Consider the following 20773-nt stretch of genomic DNA (forward strand, 5'->3'; position numbering starts at 1 on the left):
TGTATATTTGATCCGATAATGTAGTGTTACTACAGTAGAGCATCCTAGCAAGAATCTTGAGCACGTCTTCAATGGAGGGCCTATGCATGGGATCATGGTCTACGCATGATCCAGCCAAACACAATGCCTCCGCTAATGGATAATCATCTCTCAGAGAAGAATCCACAAAACTCCTCAACTGATCAAAGCACCCTCCTTCCTTCTCTCCCATAAACCCCATCGCCTCCCTCACCCCTCTCTCATCCACCTCCACTTCCTTCCCGCTCATCACCTCCATCAGCACCACCCCAAAATCAAACATCTCTCCCCTCCGATCCACACCCGAGCTTCTTTGATTCTCGCCTGAAACAAATATCCTCGCCCTCCAGCTCGAGCTCAAGTATACGTTGTCGCTGCTCAGCCTCAGCTGATCCGTGTAGGCCGTGACGGAGTAGCGCAGGTAGTGGAGCCCCGTCGCGATGTCGAATGCCATCTGAGTCCTATGCCATTGAAGCGCGCCAGATGAACTTTTCAAGCAATCTCTTAAGCTGCCATTGAAGGGGAGCTCGTACACCAGATAGCAGCAGCTCGACGTCCGATCCTCGTCGTCGCCTTAGCAGACGCCGCAGAGCTTCACGATGTTCACGTGATTGATTCTGGAGTGGAAGTCGATCACCTGACGAGTCTTTTCCAATCGCATCTCTTTGATCATCATCATCGCATTCGCCTCGCCGCCGCACCAGTAGATCCCGCCCCTAGTCTTCACCTCGCCGCTGAAATTCTTCGTCAAGGCGCTGATCTCCTCAATGCTCTAGCTTCGGAGAGAGTATTTCACTCCGACGAGCAGATCCGGCGACAAGCATGAATTCGTGGAGCTCCTTGTCGGCAGCGCAGAGAAAGGAGAGCTGATCGGAGTCGAGCATGAGTTCATTGACCGAACTCTCTCGATTTTGAACTTCTTCAACTCCTTCATGTACAAACAGCAGGAGATCGTCAGAGCAGCGATCAGAAAAGTTCCGATTACCGATCCGGCGATGTACAATTTTCTCAATTCCGGCGCGTTTCGCCTCTTTTCAATCGGTTGCGTCAGCAGTGTTAACCTCTTTGGAATTCGAATGTTGAAACTTTAAGATGAGTTTTGAGAGAAAGAGATTTTGAATTGAGCTAAATGAATCTGGATTACGATTACAAACTGCTACTTGACTTCTACTATTTAAAAGAATGAAGAAGACATAAAACCGTCTAACTAACTTGATCAATTAACTCTTGATCCAACGCTATATATTCAAACTAACTAATCTAAAGGAACCAACGGCCCAGATTTAACTGCAGGAGTTGACTTGATCAGGCTGCGGGAGTGGCTTATTTGATCAGTTTGCTTGGGTTGACTTGATCAAGCTGCTTGAGTGACTTGATCAAGCTGCTGCTTGAGTGACTTGATCAAGCCGCTACTCACCATGACTTATCAATCTACAAATCTCCACCTTCACTCAATCAGCTACACCACAAGTTTGCAGCATGATCAGCCTTCTACAAAGCTCCACATTTTCTCCAGGCAAAGCTTTAGTAAGCATATCAGCCGGATTCACCTTCGTGCTCACTTTAAACACCTCCACCTCCCCTTCTTCAATCTTTTCTCTGATGAAGTGTAAGCGCACGCCTATGTGTTTACTCCGCTCATGAAACACTTGATGTCTTGCAAGAGCAATAGCACTGCTACTATCACATCCAACTGCAATGCACTTCTGGATCACCCCCAGTTCTGCTGCAAGACCTTTCAACTAGAAACTCTCCCCTTGATAGCTGCTGCAAGTGCCAAGTACTCAGCCTCAGTCGTGGACAATGCTACCACATTTTGCTGACTTGATTTCCAACTTATTGCAGAGTCATACATTGTAAACACATAGCCTGACTGTGACCTTCGATTGTCTACATCTCCAGCATAATCTGAGTCACAGAAGCCAATTAAGGCATCACCATTTGAAGTCTGATTTCCATACAGAATTCCCAACCTTGCAGCACCTTTCATGTATTTCAACAGCCATTTCAGAGCTAACCAATGTTCTCTTCCATGATCAGCCATGAATCTGCTTGTAGTGCTGATAGCATTTGCAATGTCTGGCCTAGTGCAGACCATTGCATACATCACACTGCCAATTATATTAGCATAGAGAATCAGTTTCATTTCCCTTCTTTCCTCTTCACTCTGAGGTTTTTCTTCTGCTGACAATTTGAAATGCTGCTCTTTCATGTTATCAACCTTAAACCTCTTCAACATCTTCAGTATATAATCAGATTGACCCAGCCATATAGCTCCTTCCTTTATGTTTCTTATTATGTCCATTCCCATAATCTTTCTGGCAGGTCCGAGGTCTTTCATATCAAAACCAGGCCTCATATCCTCTTTTACTTGATCAACCTCCTTCATGCTTGATCCAGCAATGAGCATATCATCTACATACAGTAGTAGATAAGCTACTGGTACTCCACCTTTCTTCTTGAAATACACACAAGAATCAAATCTGGATCTAATAAACCCACATGCCAACATGTGAGAGTTGAACTTCTTGTGCCACTGTCTACTTGCTTGCTTGAGACCATAGATGTTTTTGATCAGTTTACACACTTTTCCCTCTTGTCCTGGAGTAGCAAAGCCCTCAGGTTGTACCATATATATAGTCTCTTCTAAATCCCCATTGAGAAAAGTTGTCTTTACATCCATTTGCTCAAGCTCTCAATCATTCTTTGCAACAACTGACAGCAACATTCCGATGGAACTATGCTTTACAACATGAGAAAACACCTCGTTGTAATCAATGCCATATTCTTGGGTAAATCCTCTTGCTACTAGCCTGGCTTTAAATCTGATTGAGCCACCAGTCTCATTCTTTCTCTTGAAAATCCATTTGCAAGTGACTAGCTTTCTGCCTTCAATTTTATCCACAATGACCCAAGTCTTGTTCCTTGTGAGAGAGTCCATCTTCTCTTTCATTGCCTGCAGCTACTTCTCTTTATCCTTGCTTTTCATGGCCTCCTTATATGTGAGAGGCTCCTCAAGCTCTATCTCTTCTGCAGCAATCAGAGCATAGAACACTGTCTCATACTCAGAAAACCTGCTTGGCAGCTTGTGAGTTCTTCTCATTCTGTCTCTGGCCAACTGATAGCCACTGAGATCCTCATTCTTATCATGAGTAATATCAGGATCAACACCAGAAGCTCCAGTTGCTCCAGAAGCTGATTCCCCAGCCTCTGTATCAGAATCACTATCACCTTGGATCTGACCTTGTTTCTCTACAGGCTCCACCTCAAACTCAGCACCATCATTAGCCAATATTCTTACTCCATCAGCATTAGCATCTCCCTTATTCAGAAAAGGCATGCCCCTCTCCAGAAATATCACATCTCTGCTAATGATCACTTTGTGATTGCATGGCTCTATGCACCACAACCTGTACCCCTTGACTGCTTTTTGATATCCCAGCATTACACACATTAATGCCCTGGGATCCAACTTTCCTTGCTTCACATGAGCAAACACTTTACAGCAAAAAATCTTCAGGTTGTCATAACTTGCATTCCTGCCATACCACCTATAATCTGGAGTATCACCATTGATGCTGCTAGATGGGCATTTGTTCATGAGATACACTGCAGTAGAAGCTGCTTCACCCTAGAATTTTTTTCCTAGTCCAGAAGATAGTAACATACAATCTCACTCTCTCAACAATGGTTCCGTTAGCCCTCTCAGCCACTCCATTTTGTTGAGGATTCATAGGAATTGTCCTATGTCTTTTCATGCCCCTTTGCTTGCAGAATTCATCAAAGGACCTGGACACATATTCAAGTCCATTGTCGGTTCTGAGACATCTCACCTTACACCCCTTCTCAAGCTCCATCTCATCACACCATTCTTTGTATCTAGCAAGTGCCTTTGATTTTTCTTTCAAAATGTAGATCCATGTTTTTCTAGAGAAATCATCAATCAAGGTCATATAATATCTCCCTCCTCCAATGGTATTCACAGAAGCAGGTCCCCATAAATCACTATGCACATAATCCAATGGAGACGAAGAAGTATGTTTACCAGTGGGATAGGGCAATTTCTTAGCCTTAACTATGATGCAGTCTTGACAAGGATGGACTTCTTCTGACTCATCAGCCCAGATCACTTGTTTTTAACTAGTTCTTTGATGCTTCCTAATGCAGGATGGCCCAGCCTCTCATGTCATACTCTCAGGCTATGGAGCTTCACCAGATTCAGCTGCTCACCACCCTTCTGGATCTTGAATACTGAAGCATAAAGATAGTACAAGCTCCCTCTCCTCTCAGCTGTCATAATCACATTATCCCCCTTCTTGACTTGTATTTTCCCTTCCCTTGACAAGAATGAGCAGCCCTTCTGTTTCAATGATCCGAGAGATATCAGGTTCCTTTTGACTTCTGGTATGAACCTAACCTGAGAACTTTCACTGACTGATCCTTCATTTTGAGTCTGATTGACCCTATGCCTTTCACACTGCACACTTGGTTATTGCCCAGAGTGACAGTGCCATCAGAATCCAGTAGAGTCTCAAACCAATCTTGATTTGGGCATATGTGGAAGCTGCAGCCACTATCCATGATCCAAGAAGCACCATCAATAGTTTCCATAGCATTCAAGACTTCCACTGCATCATTTGATTCAATACAGTCAGAGGTGCTTGCTCCTTGATTTCCATGTGTGGCCTGTTTCTTCTTCCATCCAAAGCAATCTTTCTTGAGGTGGCCAGGTTTGTTGCACCAGTAACACACCCTACTCTCCTTCTTGTCACTCCACGATTGCTTGGTTGCCTCAAATTTCTTCTTGAAGGGTTTATTGTTCTTGGATCCTCTGATGTTCAGGCTTTCAGATGCAGAATCCACATGTTTCACTCCAGAGGCTTGCAACTCTTTTGCCCTTAGAGCGGATTGGACCTCCAAGAATGTGATAGACCCCTCCCTTCCATACATGATGGCATCTCTTAGTTGATCATAGGATTTAGGGAGAGCGTTGAGTAGAAGTGTTGCCTTATCCTCATCGCCAATTGTTACATCGATGTTTTGAAGATCATCAATCGCCTTGTTGAAGTCTTCAAGTTGCTCAATCACTGCTTTATCTTCCAAGAACTTATATGAATAGAGCCGCTGCTTCATATATAATCGATTGGCGAGGGATTTTGTGAGATACAAATTCTCTAATTTATTGAGAATTCCGGCCGCCGTCTTCTCCTTTGCGACCTCTCTCAGCACCTTACCACTCAAGCACAGAACCACCATGCTGTGAGCTCTGGCTAGAACATCAGCTCGTTTAATAACCGCCTTCTCATCAAGATCGGTCTCTGCATCCTCCTTCTCTTCATCGAGCGCAGCCGACAGCCCCTGTTGAATGAGCATCGCACGCATCTTCATTCTCCATAGACCGAAATCGTTCTTGCCGGTGAACTTTTCCACTTCCAACCTATCCGCCATCTTTACTGCGGATTCGATTCCAAAGATCAAGCCGCAATTCGATCCGATTGCTTGCGCTTCCCACAGACGGCGCCAATTGTTAACCTCTTTGGAATTCGAATGTTGAAACTTTAAGATGAGTTTTGAGAGAAAGAAATCTTGAATTGAGCTAAATGAATCTGGATTACGATTACAAACTCCTACTTGACTTCTACTATTTAAAATAATGAAGAAGACATAAAACCGTCTAACTAACTTGATCAATTAACTCTTGATCCAACGCTACATATTCAAACTAACTAATCTAAAGGAACCAACGGCCCAGATTTAACTAGCCGTTAAATCTTCTTCTTCTTCATCAAACTGCGGGAGTTGACTTGATCAGGCTGCGAGAGTGGCTTATTCGATCAGTTTGCTTGGGTTGACTTGATCAAGTTGCTTGAGTGACTTGATCAAGCTGCTGCTTGAGTGACTTGATCAAGCCGCTACTCACCATGACTTGATCAATCTACAGGCAGGAACTGAAGCTTCGACGGATCTGCATCAGGAATGCTGAAATTGATCAACGGCTCGTCTCTTACCGGAATTAAAACCGTCGTGTTAGGAAACACCGGCGGCTCGAACGGATCCATGCGGTTGAACCTCCATATCTCCTCCTCTGCAACGTTGAATTTTCCCGCCACTTTTTGGGTGCTGTCTCCTTCGATGAGAGGGTAGGCGACGAGATATTTAACTGGATCATTTTCGAAAACTTCATCCAAACAAGCGCACTTGAGAGGCAAACGGAGCGTCGAGCCAGCAGTAACGCCGTTACTGCGGGCGTGATTTTCCGCCGTTAACGCGTCGGACTTAACCAGACCTTCGTCAAAGGCGCAGGCGATTTCTGAAATTGAGGTGTTTTGAGTGGCGGTGTAGGTGAAGTAGGAGCGGTAGAAGCGATCGGCGGCGCAGGAGCACGTGACCGGGACGAGGAGTTCGTGGCCGGAGGGGAGAGGCTGCGACGGAGCGGAGACGTTAGGGTTGAGGAAGAGTAAGGTGCGGGAGTCGGTTTGGAACAGGGTTGAGATGGCGGAGACGGTTGAGAAGTGGCGGTTGGCTCTGTAGACGATGAATGTGGGGCAGGAGGTTCCGGCGGAGGCGGGATTGGTGGTGTGGAAGGAGCATGGAGTGTGGTCATAATACTGCTGGGAGTAGGCGGATCGCAGAGACAGGATTGTGAAAGTGATGATGACAAGTTGCAGAGGAATCATGTTGGCGCGAGCATTGTGAAATTCGTTTTGGGATTGTGTGGTGTTTTGATGAGTGATTCTGGTAGTGGTAGGAGAGGGGCATGATGTAAGAGATGATTGTGAGCTTCTTTATGAAATATAGAGGGGTTACATCAACACTCATGGCCGGCTGATTTAAGTCTGCATTTTGGTATGCTTCTTCTTGTAACTTTGTTCTATTCTTCTCGTCCAACCAACATTCTTTAATCTAGTTGCATTAAAAAAATTGATGCTCATTAGTCTTGCTGTTCTTTTCTAATTTTTCAACAAATATTACAGTGATCTTTAAATGCTTCAACTCAACATTTTAAATATGGAATTACATCGATAAAATATTAATCTGAATAAAAGTAAGTACTATAAAACAAAAAAATATTACTTGTCCTCTAAAATTTACAACTATTTTTATTTTAGTTTATTCTTTAAAATTAGAAGCTTTCTACTTTAACGAGGTTTATCTCTACAATCGGATTGAACTCATTCTCTATTAACAATATTTCAATAACTTTTGATATCTCATCGTTGATGTTTGCCAAAGAACTTGTTTGTTGATTGTCATCTGGCCACATAGTTCCAACATTACATAGTTAATTTATTACTACTCCATATTAGATTGTATTTTCTTGATCTCTAGAGACCTCGTACATTTGAATAAAGTGACTCCATAAAAATGGGTCAGCCGCCACGGTGAGAAAATTAAAAGGTTTACAATCAGTTTGAAGAACGACTTGAGTTGTCAAGTCTGGTTTAGGTATAACAATTGATAGGTTCCGCTAATTACTACGTTTGGACAAATTCCAAAATCACCGAAAGAATTCATCAGCATTTTTACTCATCTATTTTCTTCTATTCAACACCCTACTTTCTACCGCAATCGACACCATAAACACCTCTGCAACAATCAGAGATGGAGAAGCACTCGTTTCTCCCAACGGAGTATTCAAGCTCGGTTTCTTCAACCTCGCCAATTCCACAAACAGTTACGTCGGAATCTGGTACAACAATATAACCGTCCTCTTAAAGATGGTTATCGAGAGAGGTATAGATAAGTTGGTAAGGCATATAGAGAATAGGAAGTAGAAAGAGAATATTTCTTGTATGTTTTTCTTATCATTTCAAAAGTTCATTCACCCTAGTATTTATAGGGTGAAATAGAAGGATCCAGTACATCAATAAATGTAATTGGAACTCTACACAACTTAGGGACTATACTTCACTTGGTACTCTACAAGACTTAGGGACTCACCACCCACAATGAATGTTGGGCGGCATATTAATGACGTCCCTTTTTCCAACACTCCCCCTCAAGTTGAGTAACGGTATCCCCGATACTTAACTTGCCAATGAATTCTTTGAATTTTGTAGGACTCAGCGCCTTGGTGAGAATGTCTGTCAGTTGTTCCTCGGATCGGACAAATGGGAACTCGATAATCCCACTTTCAAGTTTCTCTTTGATAAAGTGACGATCGACCTCAACATGTTTAGTCCTGTCATGCTGCACGGGATTTTCTGAAATGCTAATTGCAGCTTTATTGTCACAGAAAAGCTGACTTTTTCGTGTTGGTGGGAAGCCAATTTCTGTTAACAACCTCCTAAGCCAAAGTATCTCCATCAGGCCACTTCTGATCCCTCGAAATTCTGCTTCTGCGCTTGATAATGCTACAACCTTTTGCTTCTTGCTTCTCCAAGTGACTAGGTTTCCTCCAACAAAGGTAAAATATCCTCCAGTGGATTTTCTATCGACTGGCTTGCTTGCCCAATCTGCATCGGTGTATCCATCAATTTCCAAGTCTTTCTTTTTTTCTAAGAATACCCCATAACCGACTGTTCCCTTTAAATATCTCACAATTCTCATGACAGCATCCATGTGGTCTTCCTGAGGCTGATGCATGAATTGACTGACCACTCCAACTGCATATGTGATGTCGGGTCTAGTATGAGAGAGATAGATAAGTTTACCTACTAACCGTTGATATCTTTCACGGTCTGTAGGCTTAGCTCCATCCACAATCTTCAATCCATGGTTTGGTACCATTGGCGTTTCAGCAGGTTTGCAGTCCAGTAGGCCCGTTTCTGCTAACATGTCAAGAACATACTTCTTCTGCCTTAGGAATATTCCGTGCTTGGATCTCAATACTTCAATTCCTAGGAAGTACTTTAAAGCTCCCAAGTCCTTCATTTCAAACTCCTTGAAAAGATTCTCCTTTAGATTTTGGATCTCCTCGGCATCATCTCCTGTTATGATCATGTCGTCAACATAGATTATTAGACATGTCATTTTATCGTTCCTCTTCTTTAGGAATAGCGTGTGATCTGAATGGCTCTGTTTGAAGCCATGTTTGAACATTGCCTGGCAAAATCTTCCAAACCACACTCTGGGGGATTGCTTTAACCCATAGAGAGTCTTCCTCAGTCTGCACACCTGTCCTTTTCCAAATTCTTCACAAAAACCTGGGGGGACCTCCATGTAGACTTCTTTGTCTTTCTCAAGTTCTCCATGGAGGAAGGCATTTGTAACATCAAACTGGTATAATGGCCATTCCTTACATGCAGCTACCGATAGAAGTGCTCTTACTGTATTTAGTTTGGCGACAGGGGAGAAAGTTTCTTCGTAGTCTACTCCATACACCTGAGTATATCCCTTAGCAACCAATCTTGCCTTGTATCTCTCGATTGAACCATCTGCATGTCTCTTTATGGTGAAGATCCACAGACATCCTACTGGTTTCTTTCCCGCAGGTAGAGTACACTTTTCCCACGTTTCATTTTTTATCAAGGCATCAATCTCCTTCTTCATGGCTTCCCTCCAGTGCTTGTGTTTCATTGCCTCTTCGAAGGACTGCGGAATCTATTCTTCTTCATAAAGTGCAGCTTCGAACGCCCTAGCCATTTCGGTAAGGTGTCCCTGGGTGAGATTGGCAATACTGTATCTAGATTTCCGCCCTTTCCAGTCTGGCGAATATCTTCGAGGAGGAATGCCCCTTGTACTTCTTTGGGGCAATCTGCCGTGCTCTCTCTCTTGTTCCGTTGGTGGCTCATTTGTACCACTTCTGTTTTCCCTGTCACTGTCAGTGGTTTCAAGTAGGGTACCGATATTGGGATCAGAAGCATTTACCTCAGGATTCAAGGACTGGTCAGATAGCTTGGCAGTGTCCTGAAGCGGCATGTTCTGTTCCTGTGGATTTGACTGCCCAGTGGTACTGCTAACTTCCTCTGTTGGACCGTTGTCTACAACAGGATTTTGGTTTGGTAGGGTAGTTTGGTTGTTTTCCCCCTGAGTATCCTCCCCCTGAATAGTTTCTCCCCACAGAGGTAGCCAATTTAGTGCGTCACTGCTTGGATTCTCACTCTCCCCCTGACCACTAGATTGGCTATAGAAGTACTCACTCTCAACAAAGTCGCAGTTCATAGTTACGTACATGCGATCTGTTGACGGGTCATAACACCTATACCCTTTCTGATTTTTCCCATAACCCAAGAAGACACATTTTACTGCACATGTTGAGAATTTGTCACGATCATGTTTGGGTATGTGAACAAATACGGAACAACCGAAAATTTTTGGTTCGAGGTTGAGAGATGAAGGTGTCGAGTGTTGGGAAGAGAAGACCTCTAGGGGGGTTTTGAAGTTTAGGATTCCTGTTGGAAGACGATTGAGGAGGTAAACGGCTGTTGCAATAGCTTCTGGCCAAAAGGATTTAGGAATGTGGGATTCGATTAGGAGTGCACGGGTGATCTCCAGAATGTATCGGTTTTTTCGTTCGGCTACCCCATTCTGTTCTGGTGTATACGCACACGATGTTTGGTGGACAAGGCCTTTTTCGGTGAAGAAGGTTTTCATTCTAGAGTTCACATATTCCCTCTCATTATCCGATCTAAGGATTTGAATTCTAGAGTTATATTGGGTTTGGACAAGACGATAGAACTCAGTAAATTTCTCGAAAACTTCTGATTTTGTTTTCAAAAAATAAATCCAAGTCATACGCGAAAAATCATCAATAAACAACAAAAAATATCGAAAACCTTGTCCTCCAGTAACCGGAGCAGGCCCCACACATCAGAGTGAACCAAAGCAAAATGTGATTTTTCTCTAGTGTTGTTTAATTTGAAAGAATGTCTGTGACTTTTTGCTAAAACACAAGTTTCACAATTCAAAACATGCGTAGAAGAAACTAACTCAGGAAAGATCAAACGAAGATAACTTATGGATGGGTGCCCTAACCGGCGATGCAAGAGCCAAATCTGTCTGTCGGTTAGTCCGTGAGTTAGCATCGCAGTACTCTGTTGGGCTATCTCATCCACGTAGTACAATCCATGTCGCTCAGTGCCACGCCCAACTATCGTCCCCGTCTTGATATCATGTAACATACAAAAATGAGGTTGCATTAGCAATTTGCAGTTGAGATCTCTTGTTACATGACTAACAGACAAAAGTTTGTGGGACAATGAAGGAACATAAAGACAGTTCGAGAGGCGAAGAGTTGGTGAGATAGTGACAGTTCCCGCCCCCTCTACTTGTGCTAACTCCCCACTAGCTGTTTGGACAAAACTTTTTGTGGATTGAGAAATATTGAGGAAGTCTGATGCATCAAAAGACATTGTGTCGGTTGTCCCACAATCAAAAATCCAGTGGTAGTCTTTGGGTCCTAAGTTTGCGGATGATGAGTACGCTAGAGCTTGGTATGAGTTTGAACAAGAGATAGAAGGCTGAAATTCGAAATTGGGGTGGGTATTTCTGGATTTTTCAAAAGTTTGGGGTATCTTTCTGGAACTTGGGACAGATTGGGGTGGGTTTTGGAATTTCTTGGTCAAATGGGGCTTAGTTTGAAATAAAGGCTTTGACTGGGGGGGATTGTTGGAGGTATTGTTTGGATGGGGTGTTTTTTGGGATACTAACAAGCTGGGGGGGCCTTTTTGCAAATTGAGGGATTGATTAACACATCCTCTCCTCCATTCAGCCATAGACGCCCCCTTTCTGATCTCCGCATCCCCTTCAATTTCCTTCGCTTCTTCCCCGTTTCTCATCGCAAAGCCGCCGCCGCCGTCGATGCTCTTCGATGGATAGGCGCTTGTCGGAGAAGGCGTCGTCATTTCACGGTAGGGACGCTGAGGACGACATGCTTCCGAGGCTGAGGACGGTGCCGGACTTGCTGACGGCAGAAGAGCCAGCGGGAGTCCGACGGTTCCATCGAGGAAGGTGGATAGGCGCTGTCTGTCGGTGCGTTGGCCTCGCGCCTCCTCTGCTTCTTCCTCATTTTCCACCGCAAAACCTCCGCTGGCGACGCTCCTTCACCCTCCGCCGGCGACGCTGAACATGCCTGCATCTGTTTGATTTTAGCATCAATAATCATTGGGTCACCCAAAGCTTGTTCTGCTCCAAGAGTAGCTCTTGATTCCTCTTCCTTGATTAGAGTAGCTTTAAGAGCTTCTTCTTTTCTTTTTAGGTTTTGCTCTTCTTCATAGGCAGCAAGCTCCTCTCCAGCCAAGGGGATTCTCTTTGACATAGTAACTTTAACAGCTTTTGGAGGAGGATTTGACTGAAGTACTCTTGCAAGTGTGCCAAACTGGCCTCTCTCGGTAAATCCAACAACTAAACTGGCAGACTCAGTGGCAGATTCGCCGCTGGTCTTAGGAGCAGCAGATTCGCCGATGCTGCAGATTCGCAGACTCGCTGGTCTTCTTCGGTGCAGCAGATTCGCCGATGCTGCAGATTCGCAGACGCCGCTGGTCTTCCTCGGAGCAGCAGTTTCGCAGACTCGCTGGACTTGATTGGGATTTAGGGGTTTCTGAGGAAGGCAAGGGCTTGTGGCTGATGCTGCAGTAGGATTGGATTTCACACCGAGGTTCTTCGTTCGGTAGCATTTTTGGTTTTGATTTGGGTTGGTTTTGTACAAATCAATTAGATTTGAGATTATCTCGATCAATAGCTCGAGAGTATGTATTTGGTTGACCTCCATTTGAGGCTTTTTGTTGATTTCCTGCTCTGATACCATCTTAAAGATGGTTATCGAGAGAGGTATAGATAAGTTGGTAAGGCATATAGAGAATAGGAAATAGAAAGAGAATATTTCTTGTATGTTTTTCTTATCATTTCGAAAGTTCATTCACCCTAGTATTTATAGGGTGAAATAGAAGGATCTAGTACATCAATAAATGTAATTGGAACTCTACACAACTTAGGGACTATACTTCACTTGGTACTCTACAAGACTTAGGGACTCACCACCCACAATGAATGTTGGGCGGCATATTAATGACGTCCCTTTTTCCAACACGTCCCCACATATGTGTGGGTCGCAAACACACAATCCCCACTCACAGACACATCCAGCGTCTTAACGGTAACGCCACCCGGCATCCTCGCGCTTCTTAACGGAACTAACGGCACCGTCTGGTCATCGCCGTTTACTCCAGCCCCAAATCCAACAGCAAATCCAACCGTCCGATTGCTCGACTCCGGGAATCTGATCATCGAAGATGCAGACGATGATGATAACTTCCTCTGGCAGAGCTTCGATTACCCCTGCGACACGTTTTTGGCTGGAATCCGGCAGGGATGGAACTACGTCACCGGCATCGAGACCTACATTTTGTCGTGGAAAAGCAACGACGATCGGGCAAATTCATGGACCACTTACTCCAACATGCCGGCGAACAACTGCGACAACTACGAGCTGTGCGGTCCGCACGGCATCTGCAACGTGGGGACGTCCCCGTCATGCGGATGTCTCGACGGGTTCGTGCCGAGAGAACCGGAGAGCTGGGATGGGACGGACTGGTCGGGCGGGCGCGTGAGGAGGACTGCACTGAGCTGTGATGGGGATAAGTTTTTGAAGTACTCTGGGATCAAGCTGCCAACACTAGCAACAATAACGAGAGGAGGAGCCTTGCAGAGTGCCAAATGGATTGCTCGAGGGACTGTTCATGTGTGGCGTATGCGCAGCTGAATATCAGCAGAGACGGGAGTGGATGCTTGTTCTACCATGCCGACTTGATTGATATCCGAACTCTGGCTTCAGCTGGCCAGGATCTTTACATCAGAATGGCTGCTTCTGAGGTTCAAGGTAAGTAGGAAGCTTCTGGCCGGCAATGTATGAGATAAATTGATTGTGATGTTTGGTTTGGTTAGATTTTGTTTGATTGAAGATGTGGCGAGCGATGACAGTAACAAAGGGAGAACAAGATCTATCATTATAGCAAGTGTTACGTCTGTGGTTTTTGTGTGCCTAATCCTCGGTTATGTTTATGGCCGGAAGACGAAGAAGGATCCCAGTATGAGTCAAGGTGTGATAAAATGTTTACTAATTATCAGCGTCTATTTGTGCTTGATTTTGATATTGACGTTGATTATGTTGTAGGGATGTTCAGTGCATCTCATGTTAAAGACGCGGAGCTGCCATTCTTTAGCTTGTCTACAGTTTTGAAAGCTACTGATAATTTTTCGGACAAGAATAAGCTGGGTGAGGGCGGATTTGGACCTGTGTACATGGTAAGGATACTAGAAATTTGTAACATTATTTGTATGGCATTTCACATTTCCACAATGGTGTCCAGCGCGTACTGGAAGACGGGCATGAAATTGCTGTCAAACGTTTGTCGAAGACCTCAACGCAGGGAGTGAATGAGCTGAGAAACGAAGTAACGCTGATATCCAAACTCCAGCATCGTAATCTGGTGAGGACTCTGGGATTTTGCGCTCAAGAAGACGAGTACATGTTGGCCTACGAATACATGCCTAATTATAGCCTCGACTTAACGTTATTTGGTGAAAGCCTTATGCAATTTAAACTCACAAAGCTGTCTTTGGCTCTCTTCTATTCATCGTCTATATTTGGACAGACCAAGAAAAGAGTAGGCTCCTTGACTGGCAAAAGCGCTTCAATATCATCAACGGAATCGCTAAAGGGCTACTGTATCTTCACCAAGATTCGAGGCTGAGAATCATCCACCGCGACCTCAAAGCTAGCAACATACTGCTAGATGCTGATATGATTCCCAAGATATCAGACTTTGGATTAGCTAGGAGCTTCGGAGGAAACCAAACAAAAGCTCAGACGCACAGAGTTGTTGGGACTTAGTAAGAAAATCAAGCTTCTGACTATACTAAAAACAAGTATCCTAACATGTACTAATACTCTGTCACAGCGGTTACATGTCTCCGGAATACGCTTTTCAGTCAAATCCAACGTTTTCAGTTTCGGTGTTCTCGTGCTACAGATTGTTAGTGGAAACAGAAACAGAGGATTCCTCCTTAAAGACCACAATCTCAACCTTCTTGGACATGTAAGCTTCTCACTTTTTTTCTTCTTTTTACTGCTTAATTGATAGTCTAAAGCAACTAAAACTGTGTGCAGGCGTGGAGTCTTTACAAGGAAGATAGTTCGAGAAAACTAGTCGATCCTTGTCTGGATGAGGCGTTCGACTTGGGACAAGTGGAACGTGCGATCCATGTTGGGCTGCTTTGAGTGCAGAATAGCCAGGACGACAGGCCAAGCATGTCGTCTGTGGTGTTCATGCTGGGGAATGGAGTGGCACTGCCGCAGGCGAAGCAGCCGGGTTTCTTCTCGGAGAGGGACATTGCTATTGATCACAACTCCAACAACTCTAATCCCACAGCTTCGCATAATCAACTTACAATCACTTGGACACAAGGTAGATAGCAGTCAAAACTGTTGTACAATGTGTTAATTGTATGGTGTAACTAAGAGAAATATAGAGAGAAAATACTGCCATTTATTTGAATTTTTCATGGTAGGCATCTTAATTGAGATGTTCCAGACAAACAATGTTTGCATCATTTCACAAGGTTTCCACTACTGCTAAATGACTTGAAGAATGGTAGTTTTCTACTATAATATAAGTATTGTCATGTCACATAATTTTGATTCATTAGAGCATCTCCAATGGCGGCTAGCGGACCGGCTAGCCGGTTCGCTCGCCGAACCATTGGAGTCGGCTAGCACCAAATCGGTAAAAAAATCGGCGAGCGGACGCCGATTCTCAGGTGCTGGCCGATCGGCTGGCCGCCATTGTAGGCGGGCGATCAGCCATCATTTTTTTTTCGAAACACTATATATACGCGATTTGCACGTCATTTTCATTCGCACCGCTTGTTTTAACGAGTTTTCTCTCTCGCTTAATTTCTGCACAAGAGCAATAAAGCAAAATGGAGAACAACAACGAGGGGTTTCCAGTGACGAGCGGGTCTCAAACTCCCACGGTACCCGTGGGAGGTGGATGGGGTCCGATGGCCGAGTACTACAACATGTACCATTGGCAGCAGATGATGCCCGGGATGGCAGCCGGGGGTAGTATGTCGGGATGGCAGGGGATGAAGGGCGGGCAGGGGGTACCGGGGATGCAACCCGGGATGCAGATGATGCCGGGGTGGGCAGCCGGGATACAGATGATGCTAGGGTGGCAGCCCGGGATGCAGGGGACGTCGGGGGGACAATGTCTATCGCCCCAGTTTTGATTTTTTTACTGCTTCTTCGTACACATCGACCCCATCGGAGACGCAGTTCACTGGGTGTGAGACTTTCTCCTTAGAGGAGTTGGGGATAGATCTCGAAGATGCGGACACTCCCGTTCAAACGGGGGGAGTAGGGCAGGGTCGGGGCGCACCAAAGAAGAAGAAGGGCAAGGGGAAGGGCAAAAGGGTGGTCGCCGAGTCGTCGCAGCCGGCTGATGACGACAGCCCGGCACAGAGGAAGTGGACGGATGCGGAGAACGTCGCGTTGTCCAAGGCATGGGTGAGTATTTGCGATGATCCCCTCCATTCGAACAATCAGAGGATCGTTAACTTGTGGGCTAAAATATCAGCAGCCTACAAGGCATTTTGCCCGGAGGAGAGGCCACACAGCGGGGAGGAGTGCCGGAAGGGGTGGGACCGAATCAGGGCTGCGGTCTCCCGATTTTCGGGCTTGTACACCAACGCCCTCCGCATGCAGACCAGTGGCCAAACTGACGAGGACTGCAGGAGGATAGCGGAGAAAGCCTTCCCCGTGCCCGGGCTTTATAAGGAGTTCACCTACTGGAACTGCTATGAGGTCCTGATGGACTCCGAGAAGTTTTTGGCAGGTGTCGATGTTGGCTGGCCGAAGAAGCAGCGACTGAACTATGCCGGTGATCACAGCGGCGGTTCCCACGACCTCCCCGAGGATGTTCAGTAGTTCTCGTCCCCTCCATCGTTTACTCGCCGCACTTGCCCGGTTGGGAAAAGGCGGGCGCAACGGGTAGCGAGTGGGGTCGCCCAGGGGTCCCAGGAGGTCCAGTCGGCATCCCCCTCTATTGGCTCGTCGCCAACCGAGCTCGCCTTCTTCGCGCGTCAACAAACGCGGGCTCAGATGCACAAGATCTTAGCTGAATGGAGGGCGTCAACTGACCCCGTGGAGAAGAGGTTTCTTCACTCAATGCTCGAGAGTATGCGGGTCGATTTGGATGCCGCCGCGGCACGGTTGAGGGGCTCAGACGCAGGCTCAGATGCCGCAGAGGTGGGGTCCCAGATAGCGGCGGCGAAGGCGACTGTCACGAGGAGTGAGGCGGAGGCGGGGGCTCGTTTGTGGAAGAGGGGTTTTTTTTAAAATTAATGTAATTTTTTTATATTAATGTAATTTTTTTAATTAATGTACTTTTTAAAATTTTACTATTATTATTGAATTTTCCCGTATCTGTGACGTAAATTTAATTCCGTATTTTGTGTGATTATTAATTATTTATTTTTTATAATTTTGTTTATTGTGGCTAGCCTATTGCTTGTCCAGTTGCTTGTCCTGATGATGTGGTAAGAGGAGTTTTTAGTGCTGATGATGTGACAGAAGAAGTTATGGTTAGCCTATGGCTAGCCTAAAACCATGGTGGATGCTCCTATAATACACGCCAGTGGTTTCTCAATTTGTGGGTGCTTCAAGTTAGTAGTTCAATTTAGTATCTGACACTTCCATTTGTAAAATGCTTGAACACAACCTTTTGAAAATGGAATTGCAATAATAAAATGTTAATCTTAATAAAAGTAGCACTACTATAAATAAAAAGAAAAATACAAATAAACCAAAAGTAATAGTAGAAAAGGTGAAAACGGAAATCAGAGAAATCACAGTGATAAAATATCGTAGTAAGATTTATTGGTGCCTATTGATATTAACTTTGGGACTAAACTTAATCATTACCACAATCTGTCTATAATTTGAAAATTGTTCCGTGATATCATATGGATTCAGAGGCACAAGTCTAATTAAAACAACATAAATATTATTCTATTAATTAATACTCTTGTATTGTATTTAGTTTATGAAATTAAATCTCACAAGTTAATCTAAATGAATAATTATGTGATAATTAATTATAGCCATTCATTTTTAATTAAAATATTTTTACAATTTAATTCTAAACAAATTATATCATGATAATTAGTTTACCAATCGAACGAACGTCACTTGGTTTAGAGTTTGAGAGCTTTTTGATTATAAAAATGTTTACAAAGTGAATAGACCTCAACCATGTCCATATGATTACAGTCTAAATTTAGAAAACATTAAACTAATATTCTTTTCTAAGAATCGTGCGCCTTCAGACGTCATTTTTTTAATCTAAATATAGATACTAATGGGTCGTGATTAATTGATATTTTTTATTTAATTGAGAATTGATATATATTATTAGCCATTCATTTTTATTAAATGAGTGGTCCAGAATTTGTCACATGAAAAATATTTTAAATTAATTAATTATGAAATGGCAGAATGGTAATTTTATGGTACATTTTATTTAATAAATACTTTTTTAATTTAATTTTTTTTATCAACTACATATACAATTCATATCAACTACACACATATAATGTCAACTACATATACAATTCATGTCAACTACACACATATAATGTCAACTACATATACAATCATGTCAACTACATATACAATTCATGTCAACTACACATATAATGCCAACTACATATACAATTCATGTCAACTATACACATATAATGTCAACTATAAGTTGTTGACATTTGATGTGCAGACTATTGACAATAATACCCTGAGTTGACATAATCTACATGCAGTTGACATTTCAAAAATGTTGTGGATGAGTGGCTGAAAATGCATCTCAATTCTCAATTAAGCTAAAAAATCTCAACCTAACAGGACCCTACCACTAATAATATTAGTACTATTTTCTAAGAATCGTATGCTTTCAAACGCAATAGACGACTAAGAGCATTAGCAATGGGGGGCGCCCTTAGGCGCGCCCTAAGGCGCGCTCTATGCATCGCCACGTCATCATTTTTATCCTCTTACCATCTCACCTGCAGTGTGGCGCCCCAAGGAGCGCCCTGTGCATTTTCTTTTATTTGAATATTTAAATAACTACAAAAATTAGGGAAAAAACTTCATTTCATTTATAAAAATTAATACATTACAATACGAATTAAAAAAATACGCAAACTCAGCGACGGTGGTTACGGGCCCACACTTCTTCAATCATGTCGTTCATGAGCTAGGCACGGTCTTGTTGGTTGCGCATTGATGCATGTCTAGATAGAACCTCATTGAAGCCCGTCGGTAATCCTCTAGCGGGGGGCTCGGTCGCCGTGCTGGACGAGCTAGATGCACCTTCATCATCGTTCCAGTCGGTGATGGTCCCACCTTCATGCTCGACTTTCATGTTGTGCATGATTATGCACACATACATGACATCGACGATGACTTCCTTGAACCAGAGATGAGCCGGAACTTTCACAATTGCCCACTGTGCTTGGAGCACACCAAATGCCCGCTCGACATCCTTCCGCGCCGCCTCCTGCTTTTGCGCAAATAAAACCCTCTTCTCACCAATTGGGCAGCTGATCGTCTTCACAAAAACAGGCCACCGTGGGTATATGCCATCGGCCAAGTAGTACCCCATGTGGTATTGGCGCCTGTTGGCAGTGAACTCGATGGTCGGGCCGTTGCCATTGCATTGCTTGGTGAAGAGAGTGGATGAGTTGAGGACGTTAATGTCGTTGTTCGACCCGACCACGCCGAAGTAAGCATGCCAGATCCAGAACCGATGGTCAGCGACGGCTTCGAGGATCATCGTCGGGTGGCTGCCCTTGTATCCACTAGTGAATTGGCCTCTCCACGCCGTCGGACAATTCTTCCACTCCCAGTGCATACAGTCGATGCTCCCTAGCATCCCAGGAGAGCCGTGCGCCGTCTCGTGCATCTTCATCAGGCCTTGGCAACCAACGGCAGTCGGCCTGCGCAAATATGTGTCGTCGTAGGCCTCCATAACTCCCCTACAAAATCTCTTCAGGCACTCCCGGCCTGTTGTCTCCCCGACATGGAGGTACTCGTCGAAAATGTCGGCCGTGGTGCCGTAGGCCAACTGACGGAGTGCAGCCGTGCACTTTTGCAACGGTGTAAGGCCGGGTCTGCCGACGCCATCTTCCCGATACGTCATGTATTCATCACATGACGACAAAGTCCGGACAATGCTGAGAAAAATGTAACGCGGCATTCTAAACCGGCGGCGGAAAACGGTCGGTCCCCACCGTGGTTGCTCGACAAAATAGTCTGCAATCAGACGTTGGTGAACTGCCGCGTGGTCGCGTCGGACAACCGTCCGACGTCGAATAGGCCTGTGGATCTGCTCCACCGTAGCCGCTGCCGCCGCTGCCTCCTCACGCTGCATTTCGACTAAGCATTCTGCCATGGCCTCTTCAACGGCTGCATCTAAGGCTTCCGAGGTCGGACTACCTGACTCCGAGGAACTAGAACTAGTGTCGTCGTCGTGGTTCATTTTGGTATGTGAGAGAGGTAGAAATGTAAGAGATGAGAGAAATGAGAGGCGAGATGTTCGTATGAACAAGTGAATGAGAAATGAGGTTTAAATAGACAAAATTCAGAAAAAAAAATAAATTCAAAAACGCGTGTCATCATCCGCGCCCATCGCCCGCTGAGCCCACAATGGTGCCCGATGCTGCGGACGATGGCGCGGACGATAGGCCATCGTCCGCGCTTCTTCCGCGCCCGAAGCTTAGGGTGTGGGCATAGGGCGCGCCCTATGGCGAGCACCCACAA

At 44.7% G+C, this 20773-nt stretch overlaps 2 protein-coding genes and 1 pseudogene across 2 annotated transcripts; 2 read left to right on the forward strand and 1 right to left on the reverse strand.

Moving 5' to 3' along the window:
- Positions 1 to 5948: 5948 nt before the first annotated feature.
- Positions 5949 to 6695, reverse strand: LOC121810337 (lysM domain receptor-like kinase 4). The gene has a single exon (XM_042211129.1). The coding sequence runs from the start codon at positions 6693 to 6695 to the stop codon at positions 5949 to 5951; it is 747 nt and encodes a 248-aa protein (XP_042067063.1).
- A 6018-nt stretch (positions 6696 to 12713) lies between these two features.
- LOC121810338 (G-type lectin S-receptor-like serine/threonine-protein kinase At4g27290) lies at positions 12714 to 13770 on the forward strand. Its single transcript, XM_042211131.1, has 2 exons — positions 12714 to 12729; positions 13035 to 13770. The coding sequence occupies exons 1-2, from the start codon at positions 12714 to 12716 to the stop codon at positions 13658 to 13660; spliced, it is 642 nt and encodes a 213-aa protein (XP_042067065.1). The 3' UTR covers positions 13661 to 13770.
- LOC121810339 lies at positions 13756 to 15432 on the forward strand (annotated as a pseudogene).
- The last annotated feature ends 5341 nt before the right edge of the window (positions 15433 to 20773 follow it).

Source organism: Salvia splendens, chromosome 7, assembly GCF_004379255.2.
Source record: "Salvia splendens isolate huo1 chromosome 7, SspV2, whole genome shotgun sequence".
NCBI classification, from domain to species: Eukaryota; Viridiplantae; Streptophyta; class Magnoliopsida; order Lamiales; family Lamiaceae; genus Salvia; species Salvia splendens.